Source organism: Myxine glutinosa, chromosome 5, assembly GCF_964187855.1.
Source record: "Myxine glutinosa chromosome 5, kmMyxGlut1.1, whole genome shotgun sequence".
NCBI classification, from domain to species: domain Eukaryota; kingdom Metazoa; phylum Chordata; class Myxini; order Myxiniformes; family Myxinidae; genus Myxine; species Myxine glutinosa.
The window spans coordinates 119,301,874-119,321,936 of NC_136265.1; the positions used below are offsets into that span (position 1 = coordinate 119,301,874).

The 20,063-nt window shown below is 46.7% G+C and overlaps 1 protein-coding gene across 1 annotated transcript in view; it reads left to right on the forward strand.

The window, feature by feature from the left end:
* The first annotated feature begins 4,564 nt into the window (after nucleotides 1-4,564).
* Nucleotides 4,565-20,063, forward strand: part of LOC137412799 (thread biopolymer filament subunit alpha-like) — a 15,556-nt gene continuing 57 nt past the window's right edge. Inside the window, exons 1-9 of the mRNA XM_068098118.2 lie at nucleotides 4,565-5,433; nucleotides 5,640-5,854; nucleotides 8,875-8,935; nucleotides 9,173-9,268; nucleotides 9,888-10,061; nucleotides 12,474-12,599; nucleotides 12,862-12,975; nucleotides 18,797-18,903; nucleotides 19,067-20,063. The exon at nucleotides 19,067-20,063 is cut by the window's right edge and continues 57 nt beyond it. Coding sequence (XP_067954219.2) covers nucleotides 4,924-5,433; nucleotides 5,640-5,854; nucleotides 8,875-8,935; nucleotides 9,173-9,268; nucleotides 9,888-10,061; nucleotides 12,474-12,599; nucleotides 12,862-12,975; nucleotides 18,797-18,903; nucleotides 19,067-19,481 — 1,818 coding nt within the window. The 5' untranslated portion in view covers nucleotides 4,565-4,923 and the 3' untranslated portion in view covers nucleotides 19,482-20,063. The remainder of the gene's footprint in view (nucleotides 5,434-5,639; nucleotides 5,855-8,874; nucleotides 8,936-9,172; nucleotides 9,269-9,887; nucleotides 10,062-12,473; nucleotides 12,600-12,861; nucleotides 12,976-18,796; nucleotides 18,904-19,066) is intronic.

The window sequence follows — 20,063 nt, forward strand, 5'->3', positions numbered from 1 at the left end:
GGAATGTATGGAGACAAAAGGTCTGAAGGTGAATATCTGAAAAATGGAGGTGATGGCAAGTGGTAAAGCATGTGGTGAGGTGGAAAGAACTGGGAAGTGGTCGTGTGCTATGTGCAGGAAGGGTGTCGGAGAGAACTTCATTCAATGTACAATGTGCACTGAGTGGGTTCATCAAAAATGTAGTGGTTTGAGAGGGTCATTAACCAGTGTGGCAGCTACATTCAAGTGTAAGGTGTGCACAGAGGGAGCTGCAGATGGAGGAAATGTTGAGTTGGATCTTGGAGACGGCGTGAAGCTGGAAGGTGTGAAAACATTTTGCTACCTAGGAGATGTGCTGAATGGAGAAGGTGGATCAAACTCGGCAACGGTTGCAAGAGTGAGATGTGCATGGAAGAAGTTTCGGGAACTGAATGGCGTGGTGATGAGGAGGGGAGTGTCGTTGAGGCTGAAGGGAAAGGTGTGTGCTGCATGTGTGAGAAGTGTTATGATTTATGGGAGTGAGACATGGGTAATGAACGTAGAGCAGCAACGAAGGCTGGAAAGGGCGGAAATGCGAATGGTTCGGTGGATGTGTGGAGTATCGTTGAGAGAGAGGTAGACAAATGATGAATTGCGAAAGATGATGGGAATAGAGCCTGTGATTGATGCTGTGAAGAGAAACAGGTTGAGATGGTTTTGGTCACGTGTTGAGGAAGGATGAAAGTGACTGGTTGAGAAGAGTGATGGAAATGAATGTAGAAGGAAGTAGAGGACGGGGAAGAACGAGAAAGACTTGGCTGAAGGTGGTGGAAGAAGAAATGCGGGCAATGGGGTTAACAAGGGGAGATGCAGAAAATAGGGCAAAATGGAGGAGGCCCACAAGGCTAACCATGGGGCCCACAAGGCTAACCCCCGCTCTCGCAGGGAAAATGGCCTTAAAATGCCTGTTGTTTTTGTAATGCCCCCTCGTGTTTGTGTCCGTTTCTTTGTGGGTAATGCCCCCTGGTGTTCCGATATTATACAAAACAAACCGGTTCCTTAAGCTGTTTGAACACAAACATAAAATATACTCATCTTTGATAGTAATTGTAAGATGGAGGGGGGATAGTGGGGTCGGAGAGGGGTGGGAGTGGGGTCAGAGGGGGGGGGGGAGGATAGTGGGTTAGTGGTGATAATGTGGTCAGGCGGGGGACAGTGGGATAGCGGGGATAGTGCGGTTGAAGGGAGGATAGTGGGGTAGTGGTGATAGTGTGGTCGGGGGTGGGTGGGGGAAGGGATAGTGCAGTCGGGGGGGGGGGGGGTTGTGAGGTGGAGGGACGGATAGTGGGGTCGGAGGGGGGATTGTGAGGTGGAGAGGGGCGGTTAGTGGAATTGGAGGGGGGATTGTGAGGTGGAAGGGGTGGATGGTGGGGTCGGAGGGGGATTGTGAGGAGGAAGGGGTGGATGGTGGGGTCGGAGGGGGGATTGTGAGGTGGAAGGGGTGGATGATGGGGTCGGAGGGGGGATTGTGAGGTGGAAGGGGTGGATGGTGGGGTCGGAGGGGGGATTGCGAGGTGGAAGGGGTGGATGGTGGGGTCGGAGGGGGGATTGTGAGGTGTAAGGGGTGGATGGTAGGGTCGGAGGGGGGATTGCGAGGTGTAAGGGGTGGATGGTGGGGTCGGAGGGGGGATTGCGAGGTGGACGGCGTGGATGATGGGGTCGGAGGGGGGATTGTGAGGTGGAAGGGGTGGATGGTGGGGTCGGAGGGGGGATTGCGAGGTGGAAGGGGTGGATGGTGGGGTCGGAGGGGGGATTGCGAGGTGTAAGGGGTGGATGGTAGGGTCGGAGGGGGGATTGCGAGGTGTAAGGGGTGGATGGTGGGGTCGGAGGGGGGATTGCGAGGTGGAAGGGGTGGATGGTGACGTCGGAGGGGGGATTGCGAGGTGTAAGGGGTGGATGGTAGGGTCGGTGGGGGGATTGCGAGGTGGAAGGGGTGGATGGTGGGGTCAGAGGGGGGATTGCGAGGTGTAAGGGGTGGATGGTAGGGTCGGAGGGGGGATTGCGAGGTGGAAGGGGTGGATGGTAGGGTCGGAGGGGGGATTGCAAGGTGGAAGGGGTGGATGGTGGGGTCGGAGGGGGGATTGTGAGGTGGAAGGGGTGGATGGTGGGGTCGGAGGGGGGATTGCAAGGTGTAAGGGGTGGATGGTAGGGTCGGAGGGGGGATTGCGAGGTGGAAGGGGTGGATGGTGGGGTCGGAGGGGGGATTGCGAGGTGGAAGGGGTGGATGGTGGGGTCGGAGGGGGGATTGCGAGGTGTAAGGGGTGGATGGTAGGGTCGGAGGGGGGATTGCGAGGTGGAAGGGGTGGATGGTGGGGTCGGAGGGGGGATTGCGAGGTGTAAGGGGTGGATGGTAGGGTCGGAGGGGGGATTGCGAGGTGGAAGGGGTGGATGGTAGGGTCGGAGGGGGGATTTCGAGGTGGAAGGGGTGGATGGTGGGGTCGGAGGGGGGATTGTGAGGTGGAAGGGGTGGATGGTGGGGTCGGATGGGGGATTGCGAGGTGGAAGGGGTGGATGGTGGGGTCGGAGGGGGGATTTCGAGGTGGAAGGGGTGGATGGTGGGGTCGGAGGGGGGATTGTGAGGTGGAAGGGGTGGATGGTGGGGTCGGAGGGGGGATTGCGAGGTGTAAGGGGTGGAATGGTAGGGTCGGAGGGGGGATTGCGAGGTGGAAGGGGTGGATGGTGGGGTCGGAGGGGGGATTGCGAGGTGTAAGGGGTGGATGGTAGGGTCGGAGGGGGGATTGCGAGGTGGAAGGGGTGGATGTTAGGGTCGGAGGGGGGATTGTGAGGTGGAAGGGGTGGATGGTAGGGTCGGAGGGGGGATTGCGAGGTGTAAGGGGTGGAATGGTAGGGTCGGAGGGGGGATTGCGAGGTGGAAGGGGTGGATGGTGGGGTCGGAGGGGGGATTGTGAGGTGCACAATAGGCACAGTAGGCAATGTGCCCCGGGCCTACAAAAACGAAAGTGCGTACGAAAAAACATTTTGAGCATCTTTTTTGACTTGTATGAAAGCAACTGTGACAAAGATCTCTTCTTTAATGTGTAGTGTGTGTGTGTGTGGGGGGGGGGGGGTGTGTGTGTGTGTGTGTGGGGGGGGGGGGATGTGTGTGTGTGTGTGTGTGTGTGTGTGTGTGTGTGTGTGTGTGTGTGTGTGTGTGTGTGTGTGTGTGTGTGTGTATATATATATACCTACCATAAAAAAAACACAATGTGTGTTGGTGTGTCCCTCTTCATAAGGGTAGGTTTTAAAGGTTTTGAGTAGCGCTTTGTAATAATAATAATAATAATAATAATAATAATAATAATAAAGGTTTATTTCAATTCCACTTCCATCGCGGCCGAATTGAGGTAAGTTTTACAGTTGAAGAACTTAACAAGTTAAACATAATAATGCAATAAGGTAGCAATAAATTATAAAATAGACAATACAATAAAATGAAAACGAATACAAAAAATGACAATAAAAGGGCATACAAAAACGTTATTCGCTCGTAACTTCGGTTATCATGATTTTTAGCTCACCTGGATCGTAGTTCAGGTGCGCTTATGCGATGGCGCTTTGTCCGTCCGTCCGTAAACACTTGAAACTTTTTCTCCGAAACCGCTGATTGGATTGTGACCAAATTTGGCACAAATGATATTTGTTGTGTTGTGACTAAAGGTTGTTAACGGCATTAAAAACAAAATCGGGGATTAAGGGGGTCTACCGGGAGCCAAAGTGGATCCAGGATTGTCCCCCCAAAATAGGTATTTGCTTTCTTCTCAGAAACTACACACACGATTTTGATGAAACTTAACCACAACGTTCCGTTCATCACCTGTAATGTACCAATGTCTGTTCCCAGCATTTAAAAAATTGGGGTCTATGGCGGTCCATGGGGGGAAGAGGAGGGGGGGGTCCCCCCAGAATAGGTATTTGCTTTCTTCTGTGAAACTACACACGAAATTTTGATGAAACTTTACCACAACCTTCATCACCCATGTTGTACCAATGTTTGCTCAAGGCATTGGAAAAATTGGGGTTTGAGGAGGTATACGGAGTGGGAGGGGGGGAGGGGCACGCACACTTGCGAGCACACACACACACACACACACACACACACACACACACACACACACACACACACACACACACACACACACACACACACACCTCGTTTTTTTCATTTCTGTTCCTCACAATTCTATCTCTCTCTTTTATTCACAGACACACACACACACACACACACACACACACACACACACACACACACACACACACACACACACACACACACACACACACACACACGGACACACGGACACACACACACACACACACACACACGGACACACAGACACACTCACACAGGTAATTTAAATGCATATGAGGATAGACAGCCATTGCTAGTTAGAACGTGTCCACTAGCTGGGTGCGGACATTCCTCAATCTCCATGATTGGATGGAAAACATTCCGACATTTTTTTTCCCTCCACCATGGTCGTCAGGTAGATTTCATTTTCGTGGTGCGAGTACGTTTGTACACATACATAGTGTACTGTGCACACTCACCTCCGAGCCGTGTCACCTGGGTTTGAATCCTGAAGTCGGTGCAAGTCGTCAATCACCCTGGTGCTTCGCCCCCACCCAGGAGCTTATACGCCACAATCTGTGCCTGCAGCGACATATGGTATTAGATGCAAGACCTTGCTTGTTCACCCCACGGATCTCAACACGATTTTCGCCATTTAGCTCCTGGCGATACTGTGGGTTCATCACCCTGAGTGACAGAAGGGAGGGTGGGGAGGGTACCAACCCACCTGTTGTGTGTTGAGACTTGGGAGACGTATAAAGGTAAGTCCACTGAAGAGGCTACGCTACTGATTGTCGGCGTCTGATTGTCTGCCACGTCCCACTTAGACAGCAAGCATGCAGAGTACAATGAACAGATCCCACTGCAGAGTGCGTTATGGGGGAATTTACAACGGCGAAGGTATAGGCACATTGCTCAAGAGTAACCGCACGAGCTTTGGGGGCATGGGTGGTGGCATGAGTGGGAGCATGGGTGGTGGCATGGGACTATCGAGGGTCTGCTCGTACGGTGGTGGTGGCGGCTACGGTGGCGGCTCAATGAGTGGGAGCATGAGCTCCTGTGGACTTGGGTCTCGTGGAATGGGCGCAGAGTCTGCCCTGCGGACCATACAGTCAAACTTCAGGATGCGGTTCGGTGGGATGAACATACCTGTGGGGATGTACGGGGTCCAAAAAGGTTTCATGCCATGCAAGTCGAGCTCCAGCAGCATCAGTATCTCCGGAGGTGGAGTGGTCGACATAGACCCCGCGTCTCTACCCGCGATGAACACCGTGCAAACCATCCAACTGCGGGAGAAGCAGGAGATGCAGACGCTCAACGACAAGTTTGCCAACTTCGTGGACAAGGTCTGGACAACACACACGGACATGCTGAATACTTCATATGTACTCCGAATTATTTGTCTGACTTACCTGGCATACATGTACATGAACATGCGCGTGTCTCCCTCTCTCTGTCCGTTCCCATTGGAGACAAACGCTCGATCGCCAGGTGCAATGACAAGGGGGGCCTTGTTCTAGCCAACGTGTCCATTTGCCGCCCTTTTTCACAGGTACGCTCGCTGGAGCAGCGCAACGCCGTGCTCAAGGCACAGATCTCCATGTACACGGCTCCCACCGACGGCTCGGGACCCACCAACACGGCCATGGTCGTCAGCGGAGTGACCACCACCTACAACAGTCAGATCGAGATCCTGCAGCAGATGAAGGGTGCACTGTTAGCCGAGATCGAGCACTGGAAGGGCATCATTCAAGAGTACACCATCAAGTAGGTACAACGACATATTGGAACACCTGTCCGCTAGCTTCGCGCTCGGAGGTGCACAACGTCACTGGGGATCGATACAGGTATAAGGAGGAAATGATGAAATTCGGTGAAGATCCGGATCCGGATCAGAGAATTTTTAAAGTGATTCTTAATCAATGAGAGATCGGGAAAAATGATATAGACCTTGATATGTGAAAAGGTTATGGACGAGTTATGACGAAACTTGGTGGACGAGTTGGTCAGGTGACAAGAACAAGGCGATTAGACTTTGGTTCAGATCCGAATCGAGATCCGGCCTATCAGTGGGATACAAAACATAATCTGTTCAACCTGGCGGAGGTGTGCGCTCTCTCCTGAGTGTCATTCTTGCAGCTTCGGGTCCGAATCGAGATCCGGCCTATCAGTGGGATACAAAACATAAACTGTTCAACCTGCCGGAGGTGTGCGCTCTCTCCTGAGTGTCATTCTTGCAAAATCTATCCCCACGTGAAGGTTATCAAATGGATTTCCTTTCCTGTGTGATTAAGTTTTCTGGATTTTGAAATAGGTGTTCAGGTGATAACCACGACAGAAGATGTACGGTAAAGGAACACACAGGTGTACAAATAAATACCGAGGTACCAAAGTAAAATTACCGAAACGGAGCTTTAAAATATCTTCGCAAGAAACACTCCCTCATTCATTTATCATTCCTGTCTCTCACTCACTCACTCATTCATTCCTCTGTCTCTCACTCACTCACTCATTCATTCCTCTGTCTATCACTCACCAACTCCATTCATTCCTCTGACTCTCACTCACTCATTCATTCCTCTGTCTCTCACTCACTCACTCATTAATTCCTCTGTCTCTCACCCACCCACTCCCTCATTCATTCCTTGTATCATTCACCCAACAACTCCCTCATTCATTCCTGTATCTTTCACCCAACAACTCCCTCATTCGTTCCTCTGTCTCTCACTCACTCACTCATTCCTCTGTCTCTCACCCACCCACTCCCTCATTCATTCCTGTATCTTTCACCCAACCACTCCCTCATTCGTTCCTCTGTCTCTCACTCACTCACTCATTCCTCTGTCTCTCACCCACCCACTCCCTCATTCATTCCTGTATCTTTCACCCAACCACTCCCTCATTCATTCCTCTGTCTCTCACTCACTCATTCATTCATTCCTCTGTCTCTCGCCCACCCACTCCCTCAATCATTCCTCTGTCTCTCACTCACTCATTCATTCATTCCTCTGCCTCTCGCCCACACACTTCCTCATTCCTCTGTCTCTTGCCCACCCACTCCCTCATTCATTCCTCTGTCTCTCGCCCACCCACACCCCCATTCATTCCTCTGTCTCTCGCCCGCCCACTCCCTCATTCCTCTGTCTCTCGCGCACTTCCTCATTCATTCCTCTGTCTCTCGCCCGCCCACTCCCTCATTCCTCTGTCTCTCACCCACCCACTTCCCCATTCCTCTGTCTCTCACCCGCCCACTTCCTCATTCCTCTGTCTCTCGCCCACTCATTCATTCCTCTGTCTCTCACCCACCCACTCCCTCATTCATTCCTGTATCTTTCACCCAACCACTCCCTCATTCGTTCCTCTGTCTCTCACTCACTCACTCATTCCTCTGTCTCTCACCCACCCACTCCCTCATTCATTCCTGTATCTTTCACCCAACCACTCCCTCATTCATTCCTCTGTCTCTCACTCACTCATTCATTCATTCCTCTGTCTCTCGCCCACCCACTCCCTCAATCATTCCTCTGTCTCTCACTCACTCATTCATTCATTCCTCTGCCTCTCGCCCACACACTTCCTCATTCCTCTGTCTCTTGCCCACCCACTCCCTCATTCATTCCTCTGTCTCTCGCCCACCCACACCCCCATTCATTCCTCTGTCTCTCGCCCGCCCACTCCCTCATTCCTCTGTCTCTCGCCCACCCTCTCCCTCATTCCTCTGTCTCTCGCGCACTTCCTCATTCATTCCTCTGTCTCTCGCCCGCCCACTCCCTCATTCCTCTGTCTCTCGCCCACCCTCTCCCTCATTCCTCTGTCTCTCGCGCACTTCCTCATTCATTCCTCTGTCTCTCACCCACCCACTTCCCCATTCCTCTGTCTCTCACCCGCCCACTTCCTCATTCATTCCTCTGTCTCTCAACCAAATGACTCCTTTTATTTCTCTGCCTTCCACCTAACCATTCCCTGTTTCATTCCTCTGTCTGCCACTCATCTAGTCACTCCTTTCCTCTAACTTCCCTTCACCACTTCCTCTAAATTTCTCTCTAACCATTCATTTCTTTACTTTCCCTTCAAATGCATCCATTTTTATTCACTTCCCCTATTGTTCAAACAAATACGCCTTTACTTTCTTCCAACCACATTCAGTTTCATCCTTCGACCCCCTCTCTCTCCAATTACACAACCGTTACGGTTTTGCTTTCTACCACAATCACAACCCCAACCACCTACCAACTTCTACCAACCATTAGTCATGCTTCCCCCGACGAAGTCGCCATGGGCAGTGTTTTCAGGTCTCCGCCCGCCCGCCCGTCCGTCCATCCATGATCGGTTTTCGTTACTGATTTTTTTTTTTAGATTTTGGGGTCACGAGGTCAAAGGTCATGTTGGGTAAAATTCTGTTACCTCGATAACTTGTGAACCAGTGGTGGGAATTTGACCAAAGTTGGGACAAGTATGTATTATGATGTAAAGATGAACAGATTTGAATTTGGGGTCGAGGTCAAAGGTCAGGGTCTGTAATAATTTTTAACTTGAGAACGACTGAAGGGTTCCAAGTCAAACTTGGTACAGGTATGTATAAAGATGTAAATGCGAACTGGTTAGATTTTGGGGTCAAGAGGTCAAAGGTCAAATGTCAGATGTCCCATCAGGTAAAAATTCTGTTCCCGAGCTAACTTGTGAACCTGTCATGGGATTTTCACCAGACTTGGTATCGTTATATATTATGATTCAAAGATGAATTGATTATATTTGTGATAATGAAGATGGTTCCGTCTGCATTACAGGTACGAGGAGGAGGTGAAGAACAACAAGTATCTGGAAGGACAATGGAACAACCTGAAAGATGTATGGAGCACTGAAAGGAAATGGCACCATAACGGGATGAATACACAACTAGTTTTATGATGACGATGATGGTGGTTCCTATGCATCCTGTGGCTGCTGGCTGCATCATTTTTCTGGGGGTGCAGCTGTGCCTGTGTGCATGATGATGATGGAATATAAATTAAAATGGTCACTCTGAAGCTTCCACAGTGACGATAAGAGATTTCCTCCTAAAGTGTCATATATTCATCTGTGCAGGAGATCGACAAGTCCTACTTGGTCATCATTGAACTCCAGGGCAACGTCCAAGGTGTGGAAGACCACATCAACATGCTCAAGCAGATATACATGGCGGTGAGCAGCACATCTCTATCCCAGTTAGCACAGGTCGAACTTCCTCTGGAATCATTCCATTAATTTCTCATCGGTACCTTAAAGCATTTTTGGTTACGAATGGAAATGTTGAAATGAGACTATTTAGAGAGAGCTGGCAACTGGGACTGTGTCAGGCCCACCTGGGAAAGAGCTATTTGAAAGGTACAACTAGGTAGTGCATTGGTAAACTGATAGATTACCTGCAATCAGAAGGCAGGACCTTTTGTTACCTTGTCCGTGCATGTTTGGAGGAAAATGATTGTTGTGCAAACTTGTGCAGCCTGTGCAGTGGAAGTGGGTAGAGTGGCTAGATTTGCTCAACCTCAACAGCCATGTTGGTTTGAGTGTCTGTTGTACCAAAAATGTCCGTACTGGATAAGGATGGGCCGCAAAAAGGGCTTTTCTCGAACTTTCTCTCCAGCTACTCTACTTTATATCAAGATATTTCACCTGCTCTCACTTGACACACCAATGCCCCTCTCTCAAAACAGTGAGAACATGCTCCATATTTACCAAACCACATTAGCCATTGAGGTGGTTGGCTGCATGGCTTTGCTATAAAAACACAGAACTAACGCACTGTGGATTGTTTTGGCAGCGGGTCAACGAAGTGCAGTTATCAATCAGTGGAAGCAGCTCTGGGGCCGTCATCACGGTGGACAACAGCAACCAGGCGATTGATCTTTCCATGGCCGTCAATGATGTCAGGATGCATTACGAAGCTTTGGCCGCCCGGAGCCGCGAAGAGGCATTCCGCAACGTGCAGCTACGGGTATGCTCCACTCAAGAACATTTGATCGTCCATGACCGAGGTGGCAGAAGTGATGGTGTTCCTCTGTCTCCCACCCAACAATCCCCTCTTCCATTCCTTTACCCACCACCCATCTGGCAGAAGTGATGGTGTTCCTCTGTCTCCCACCCAACAATCCCCTCTTCCATTCCTTTACCCACCACCCATCCAGCAGAAGTGATGGTGGTCCTCTGTCTCCCACCCAACAATCCTCTCTTCCATTCCTTTACCCACCACCCATCCGGCAGAAGTGATGTTGTTCCTCTGTCTCCCACCCAACAATCCCCTCTTCCATTCCTTTACCCACCACCCATCCAGCAGAAGTGATGTTGTTCCTCTGTCTCCCACCCAACAATCCCCTCTTCCATTCCTTTACCCACCACCCATCCGGCAGAAGTGATGTTGTTCCTCTGTCTCCCACCCAACAATCCTCTCTTCCATTCCTTTACCCACCACCCATCCGGCAGAAGTGATGTTGTTCCTCTGTCTCCCACCCAACAATCCTCCCTTCCATTCCTTTACCCACCACCCATCCGGCAGAAGTGATGTTGTTCCTCTGTCTCCCACCCAACAATCCCCTCTTCCATTCCTTTACCCACCACCCATCCGGCAGAAGTGATGTTGTTCCTCCGTCTCCCACCCAACAATCCCCTCTTCCATTCCTTTACCCACCACCCATCCGGCAGAAGTGATGGTGTTCCTCTGTCTCCCACCCAACAATCCCCTCTTCCATTCCTTTACCCACCACCCATCCGGCAGAAGTGATGGTGTTTCTCTGTCTCCCACCCAACAATCCCCTCTTCCATTCCTTTACCCACCACCCATCCGGCAGAAGTGATGGTGTTTCTCTGTCTCCCACCCAACAATCCCCTCTTCCATTCCTTTACCCACCCCCGTCCGGCAAAAGTGATGGTGTTTCTCTGTCTCCCACCCAACAATCCCCTCTTCCATTCCTTGACCCACCACCCATCCGGCAGAAGTGATGGTGTTTCTCTGTCTCCCACCCAACAATCCCCTCTTCCATTCCTTTACCCACCACCCATCCGGCAGAAGTGATGTTGTTCCTCTGTCTCCCACCCAACAATCCCCTCTTCCATTCCTTTACCCACCACCCATCCGGCAGAAGTGATGTTGTTCCTCTGACTCCCACCCAACAATCCCCTTTTCCATTCCTTTACCCACCACCCATCCGGCAGAAGTGATGTTGTTCCTCTGTCTCCCACCCAACAATCCCCTCTTCCATTCCTTTACCCACCACCCATCCGGCAGAAGTGATGTTGTTCCTCTGTCTCCCACCCAACAATCCCGTCTTCCATTCCTTTACCCACCACCCATCCGGCAGAAGTGATGGTGGTCCTCTGTCTCCCACCCAACAATCCCCTCTTCCATTTCTTTACCCACCACCCCTCCGGCAGAAGTGATGGTGGTCCTCTGTCTCCCACCCAACAATCCCCTCTTCCATTTCTTTACCCACCATCCCTCCGGCAGAAGTGATGGTGGTCCTCTGTCTCCCACCCAACAATCCCCTCTTCCATTCCTTTACCCACCACCCATCCGGCAGAAGTGATGGTGGTCCTCTGTCTCCCACCCAACAATCCCCTCTTCCATTCCTTTACCCACCACCCATCCGGCAGAAGTGATGTTGTTCCTCTGTCTCCCACCCAACAATCCCCTCTTCCATTTCTTTACCCACCATCCCTCCGGCAGAAGTGATGGTGGTCCTCTGTCTCCCACCCAACAATCCCCTCTTCCATTCCTTTACCGACCACCCATCTGGCAGAAGTGATGGTGGTCCTCTGTCTCCCACCCAACAATCCCCTCTTCCATTCCTTTACCCACCACCCATCCGGCAGAAGTGATGGTGTTCCTCTGTCTCCCACCCAACAATCCCCTCTTCCATTCCTTTACCCACCACCCATCCGGCAGAAGTGATGGTGGTCCTCTGTCTCCCACCCAACAATCCCCTCTTCCATTCCTTTACCCACCACCCATCCGGCAGAAGTGATGGTGGTCCTCTGTCTCCCACCCAACAATCCCCTCTTCCATTCCTTTACCCACCACCCATCCGGCAGAAGTGATGTTGTTCCTCTGTCTCCCACCCAACAATCCCCTCTTCCATTCCTTTACCCACCCCCCATCCGGCAGAAGTGATGTTGGTCCTCTGTCTCCCACCCAACAATCCCCTCTTCCATTTCTTTACCCACCACCCATCCGGCAGAAGTGATGGTGGTCCTCTGTCTCCCACCCAACAATCCCCTCTTCCATTCCTTTACCCACCATCCCTCCGGCAGAAGTGAAGGTGGTCCTCTGTCTCCCACCCAACAATCCCCTCTTCCATTCCTTTACCCACCACCCATCTGGCAGAAGTGATGTTGTGAACATTTTGTGTTGCAGATAAACGCAGTCGCCAGCACAGTCCAACCAGGTACACAGCATATCAGCAATGCCAAGGAGGAGTTGAGGTCACTTAAACTACAGATGGACAGCATCAAGCGTGACATTGACCGCTACCGCACCCAGGTCTCATTGATGCATTCATATTGCTGTAATTCATGATTCCCAGATAGACCAAGCTTTGCTGATGACACCCAGAGGGTAACCTGCTGGAGGTTGCAATCCACAGCACAGCTTGACGAGTCTCTTGCATTAACTGCCTTTGTATCCTGAAAGATGAAGATTTCTGGTTTCTGCTGAGTGACCTGGACAGGAATTACTAGAAAGTTTAGTTTTCGGATGACGTAAACACAGTGCAATTATGTATACAATTTATGTGTGTATCCAGAACGCAAATCTGGAGACACAGATCAGTGAGATGGAGATGAATGGACAGACACAAGTTGACCAATGGCAGCAGAAGGTCACATCGCTCAAGATGGAAGCTGATAACATCCGCAAAGTAAGAAACACGAATAAGTAACACTCACGACTACAGCTGCTCTTACAAATGAAATGATATTACTAGAAGCACCCACACCATTCGGGAGCAGCCGGGGGGGGGGGGGGGGGGGGGATCATGTTATTATCTTCATGATTATTGATACCTCAGCAGAATACCTGCATTACAGGTGATATCGTTCCAAGCGTGCAACACCGTTCTCCTCCGTTCTGACACAAACATTTATTTGGGTGGTGTATAGGCAACAGACCACTGCTTTGATCACTCCCAAAAATTTGTCATTTTAATTTTTAATCAGTTCATTTTTGCATCATAGTATATACGTCTGTGAAGTTTGGTCAAAATCCCATCATTGGTCCATAAGTTATCGTGGTAACAGGATTTTACCTAACTTGACCTCTGCCCTCTGACCCCGTAATCTAATCAGTTTCTTTTACATCATTATACACACTTGTACCAAATTTAAGTTGGATCCCTTCAGCCGTTCTTAAGTTATCGCAGCAACGAAAATCGATCACGGACGCAATGACGGACGTACGGACAATCCAAAAACATAATGTCTCCGGCGACAACCAACCACGTTTTTCGCAAAACCGATGAGCCGATGACAACCACCACATTTGGCACATAGATCAAGTTCGACCAGGGGATTGTCCCTAAGCATATTTTATCCATAACCTCAGCCTTTATACACCCCAAAGACCCCTCAGATCCCTAACATCCTCCTCTACATGCTTTTTACATGCGTGAGAGATTAGATTACATGGTTGAGAGAAGACTTTTTACATGCTTGAGAGATTAGACCCCTTAACATCACAAACACCCATGAGACCCATAAAGACCCCAAACATCCTTAAGACCCTTTTAGACCCCAAATATTCCCAAGACATTTTCTGACCCTGAAGCCCCTTTAAGACCTCGAAGAGCCCTAAGACCCGTTAGACCGCAAGGACCCATAAGCCCCCTTTAACTTTAAGACCCTTTTGACACTTCAGACACCTTTTGATCCCTTCACCCTTCAGACACCTGGAACCCTGAGACACTTGCACCCCTCAAGTCACTCTCGACCCCTTCGAACTTAACATCATGTAGACCACTTACTCCCCTTCAGACAGATTGGACAGCTTGGACCCTTTCGACCTCTTAGACACCAATTACGATTGGAATGTCCTATTTATATCATCTCCAACCTTTTAAGCACACACCACACATCACATCTATAGTCTTCTTGCAAAACACAGACGTTACTTTTTTCAGCAAGTAATGCACAAACTCGACCCGCCCAGAGGGTCGGTACTCTGCTATGTATAAATATATAAAGAACAAGTACACATACATTCAAAGTACACCGCCCCCATGCCAAATAATTAAATATCCCACAGCGCGGCATTGCCGGGGCGCCTCTGGCGCCCGGCAATACCGCAGTGCAGCTCATTGAGGCTGCATTGGGAGGGAGAGGTGTACACTAATTGATTGATTAATTGTATAATTAAAATCAATAAAAGATTATCACAAAATATTTTCTTAATCAATTAGCTAATTGCATAACTAAACCACAAGTGCTTCATCTGAATATGTATCTTTTAGAAATTTAATTAAATAAGTCATTAATAAAAAATTAAATAATTAATTGATTAAATGATTAATCAATAAATCAAAAATATCCTTGATAGCCACATCACTTGGTCACTGTCATGTCCAAATATTAGCTTCCCAGCTCAAAAGGTGCCTGAGATATTGGCCAAATAAGAAAGAAAATAAATAAATGATTAATAATGAAAATAAATAAATAATAATCATTAAAAAATTAAATTATTAATCAATTTGGTCAGAGAACACATAAACTACCACTATTTCATCAGAATCTGTAACTTAAAAAAAAAGAAGATTTTTGTCATTAATCGAATAATTAAATAATTAATCGATTAATTGATTAATTAATAAATCAAAAATAGCCTTTGCAGCCAAATCACCTGGTCATTGGCATGTCCAAATATCAGCTTCCTAACTCAAAAGGTGCCTGAGTTAATGGTCAGAAGAGAAAGGAAATTTGATTAATTAAATAAGTACTTAATTAATCGTAAATAATTAAATAACTCCTCAATTTATTGATTAATCAAAAAAACAAAAAATACCGTTTTGGACAAAGCACTTTCTCACTATTGTGCCAAAATTTCAGCTTCCTAGCTCAAAGGATGGCTGAGATATCGCCCGGACAACCAAACAAGAAAACAAGAAAACAAGAAAGATGAAAACAAACAAACAACCAGAGTGAAAACTGAGTACTCTCTTTCAGCGCGCGTCACTGCCGAGCCCCCTTCGGTGCCCAGCAATGACGATTTGCAATGCCTGGAGATGGCATAGGAAAGGGGCGGTGTACAACAAGTACAGATACATTCAAAGTACACCGCCCCCATGCCAAATAATTAAATATCCTACAGCGCGGCATTGCCGGGGCGCCTCCGGCGCCCGGCAATACCGCAGTGCAGCTCATTGAGGCTGCATTGGGAGGGAGAGGTGTACACTAATTGATTGATTAATTGTATAATTAAAATCAATAAAAGATTATCACAAAATATTTTCATAATCAATTGGCTAATAGCATAACTAAACCACTAGTGCTTCATCCGAAGATGTATCTTTTAGAAATTTAATTAAATAAGTCATTTATAAAAAATTAAATAATTAATTGATTACTCAATAAATAATTAATCGATTAATCAATAAATAATTAATAGATGAAATGATTAATCAATAAATCAAAAATATCATGGATAGCCACATCACTTGGTCACTGTCATGTCCAAATATTAGCTTCCCAGCTCAAAAGGTGCCTGAGATATTGGCCAAATGAGAAAGAAAATAAATAAATGATTAATAATGAAAATAAATAAATAATAATCATTAAAAAATTAAATTATTAATCAATTCGGTCACAGAACACAGAAACCACCACCATTTCATCAGAATCTGTAACTGAAAATTTTTTTTTTTTTTTTAGTAATTAATCGAATAATTAAATAATTAATCGATTAATTGATTGATCAATAAATCAAAAATATCCTTGATAGCCACATCACTTGGTCACTCATGTCCAAATATTAGCTTCCGAGCTCAAAAGGTGCCTGAGATATTGGCCAAATGAGAAAGAAAATAAATAAATGATTAATAATGAAAATAAATAAATAATAATCATAAAAAAATTAAATTATTAATCAATTTGGTCAGAGAACACATAAACTACCACTATTTCATCAGAATCTGTAACTTAAAAAAAAAAAAAATTTTGGTCATTAATCGAATAATTAAATAATTAATCGATTAATTGATTAATTAATAAATCAAAAATAGCCTTTGCAGCCAAATTACCTGGTCATTGGCATGTCCAAATATCAGCTTCCTAACTCAAAGGGTGCCTGAGTTCATGGTCAGAAGAGAAAGGAAATTTGATTAATTAAATAAGTACTTAATTAATCGCTAATAATTAAATAACTCCTCAATTTATTGATTCATCAAAAAACAAAAAATACCGTTTTTGACAAAGGACTTGCTCACTATTGTGCCGAAATTTCAGCTTCCTAGCTCAAAGGATGGCTGAGATATCGTCCGGACAAACAAACAAACAAACAAGTACACATACATTCAAAGTACACCGCCCCATGCCAAATAATTAAATATGCTGCAGCGCGGCATTGCCGGGGCGCCTCCGGCGCCCGGCAATACCGCAGTGCAGCTCATTAAGGCTGCATTGGGAGGGAGGGGTGTACACTAATTGATTGATTAATTGTATAATTAAAATCAATAAAAGATTATCACAAAATATTTTCATAATCAATTGGCCAATCGCATAACTAAACCACTAGTGCTTCATCCGAAGATGTATCTTTTAGAAATTTAATTAAATAAGTCATTTATAAAAAATTAAATAATTAATTGATTACTCAATAAATAATTAATCGATTAATCAATAAATAATTAATAGATGAAATGATTAATCAATAAATCAAAAATATCCTTGATAGCCACATCACTTGGTCACTCATGTCCAAATATTAGCTTCCCAGCTCAAAACGTGCCTGAGATATTGGCCAAATGAGAAAGAAAATAAATAAATGATTAATAATGAAAATAAATAAATAATAATCATAAAAAAATTAAATTATTAATCAATTTGGTCAGAGAACACATAAACTACCACTATTTCATCAGAATCTGTAACTTTAAAAAAAAAAAATTTTTTGTCATTAATCGAATAATTAAATAATTAATCGATTAATTGATTAATTAATAAATCAAAAATATCCTTTGCAGCCAAATCACCTGGTCATTGGCATGTCCAAATATCAGCTTCCTAACTCAAAAGGTGCCTGAGTTAATAATGGTCAGAAGAGAAATGAAATTTAATTAATTAAATAAGTACTTAATTAAACGCTAATAATTAAATAACTCCTCAATTAATTGATTATTCAAAAAACAAAAAATACCGTATTTGACAAAGGACTTGCTCACTACTGTGCCGAAATTTCAGCTTCCTAGCTCAAAGGATGGCTGAGATATCGTCCGGACAACCAAGAAAACAAACAAACAAGAAACCAGAGTGAAAACTGAGTACTCTCTTTCAGCGTGCGTCACTGCCGAGCCCCCTTTGGTGCCCGGCAATGACGATTTGCAATGCCTGGAGATGGCATAGGAAAGGAGCGGTGTACAACAAGAAAGCAAGAAAACAAACAACGAGAGTGAAAACTGAGTACTCTCTTTCAGCGTGCGTCACTGCCGAGCCCCCTTCGGTGCCCACCAATGACGATTTGCAATGCCTGGAGATGGCATAGGAAAGGTGCGGTTTACAACAAACAGAGTGAAAACTGAGTACTCCCTTTCAGCGTGCGTCACTGCCGAGCCCCCTTCGGTGCCCAGCAATGACGATTTGCAATGCCTGGAGACGGCATAGGAAAGGTGCGGTGTACAACAAACAGAGTGAAAACTGAGTACTCCCTTTCAGCGTGCGTCACTGCCGAGCCCCCTTCGGTGCCCAGCAATGACGATTTGCAATGCCTGGAGATGGCATAGGAAAGGTGCGGTGTACAACAAACAGAGTGAAAACTGAGTACTCCCTTTCAGCGTGCGTCACTGCCGAGCCCCCTTTGGTGCCCAGCAATGACGATTTGCAATGCCTGGAGATGGCATAGGAAAGGTGCGGTGTACAACAACCAGAGTGAAAACTGAGTACTCCCTTTCAGTGTGCGTCACTGCCGAACCCCCTTCGGTGCCCGGCAATGACGATTTGCAATGCCTGGAGATGGCATAGGAAAGGTGCGGTGTACAATAAAGTTTGTTACCCTCGCCTGAGAAGAGGGTATTGCATTTGAGTGCAATACTTTGCATGGCCTCCTCTTTCATCCAGAGGAAGGTCGAGGGCTTTTGGATAAAAAAAAATTAAACCCAGACAAAACCAGATAATTGGCTTTCAGGTCTCTATCAGGTCTTGTGCTTATACATTGCTTGGGCTTTTTCCCTGTAGTGATCGAGTAATATGTATTGTGTAGATTGTATGTTGAGGTTGCAGTGATTTGTCAACAACACATTTAATTACTATAGTAATGGATTTCATTGAATTTCCCCAGGCAACGCTGGGTACTTTAGCTAGTGATCAATAAAAGATCATCTTTGCTGGAGTTTTACTTTTATAAACATAAACTGCTACCCATGGCTTGTAAAAAACCTCCACTCGGTTAGAATGTTGTCAGAATAATGGCCGTGGATATGCGGTGACAAGATTCTTGGAGATAAAGCGGTGCAACCACCACATTTTGTGTCATTGCAGCAAATCTCACAATACGCTCACGAGTACCAGGAACTACTGGCCACAAAGATGGGATTGGACATTGAAATCACGGCTTACAGGAAGCTTTTGGACAGTGAAGAGCAGAGGTATGAGAGATGTTTCCTGTTCACCACAAACCTCCATTTTGCAGTTCAATGTGACAGTTAAGAGAAAGGAAGAATAACACTTGACTGTGTTAGGACTCAATGCGTCAGATATTGTCTCGGCGATTTTGGAATTTCACCCATTCCAATGATTGTGCTTTTGCAGGATTAACAGCGGAGGAGGAATCTCCGTGTCAATGAGCAAAAACACGAGTTCCATGATCGGGAGTACCGGGATGGGCGGTAGCATTGGAGGAATGGGCTACCAGCGGATGAGTGCTGGTGGAGGAATGAGCAGCATGAGTCTGGCTGGTGGTGGAGGAATGAGCAGCATGAGTCTGGCTGGTGGTGGAGGAATGAGCGGCATGAGTGGGAGTGGTCTTTGTGGAGGAATGAGCGGTATGAGTCTGGGTGGTGCCGGAGGAATGAGCGGCATGAGTCTGGGTGGTGCCGGAGGAATGGGTATGAGCGGAATGAGTTCATGTGGTGTTAGAGGAATGAGCGGTATGAGTCTGGGTGGTGCCGGAGGAATGAGCAGCATGAGTAGAAGCAGCAGCATGAAAATGGGAGGTATATATTAGAGTGTTTCTCAAGATCGAGCTTGAACTTGGGCTTCAGCTACATATTCGTAAGGAGCTGAATTTGAATTCCAATTCAATTCAAAATGTCGTTTTTGTGTTTGTTTTGTTAGAATAAGTTAGACTAGTTTTATGCGTTTCCTCAAAAGAATGACCAAGTGGCATTATGCTCGAAGCTCTGAACATTCCGGGGTTCAACTTAAGGAACTTCCTGGTACCAGACATCATTTGGTTCCCGGAAAGAAGTTTAAATGGCAATTCAGTTCACCCACCGGGAATTACGAAATATGATCATCATGGAATTTCCCATTTGCATTTTTTGTTAAAGAAAACTCACCATGAAGCATAAATAACGTGGAGATTTGTCAAGCTTGTGTACACACACACACACGAACACATCAGTTGTCAGTCTTATGTTGGGATCACCCACACATTGCTCCCTGACACGAAACCGAAAGCACAACGTGGAAATCACAACCTGATGAAACATCAAGAGTACGAGACCTGTGACCCCACGGTTTCAAAGCCAGGCCGAGCAGCACACATCGGATTATACAAGTACAATGCATGCTACAAAAGCAACAT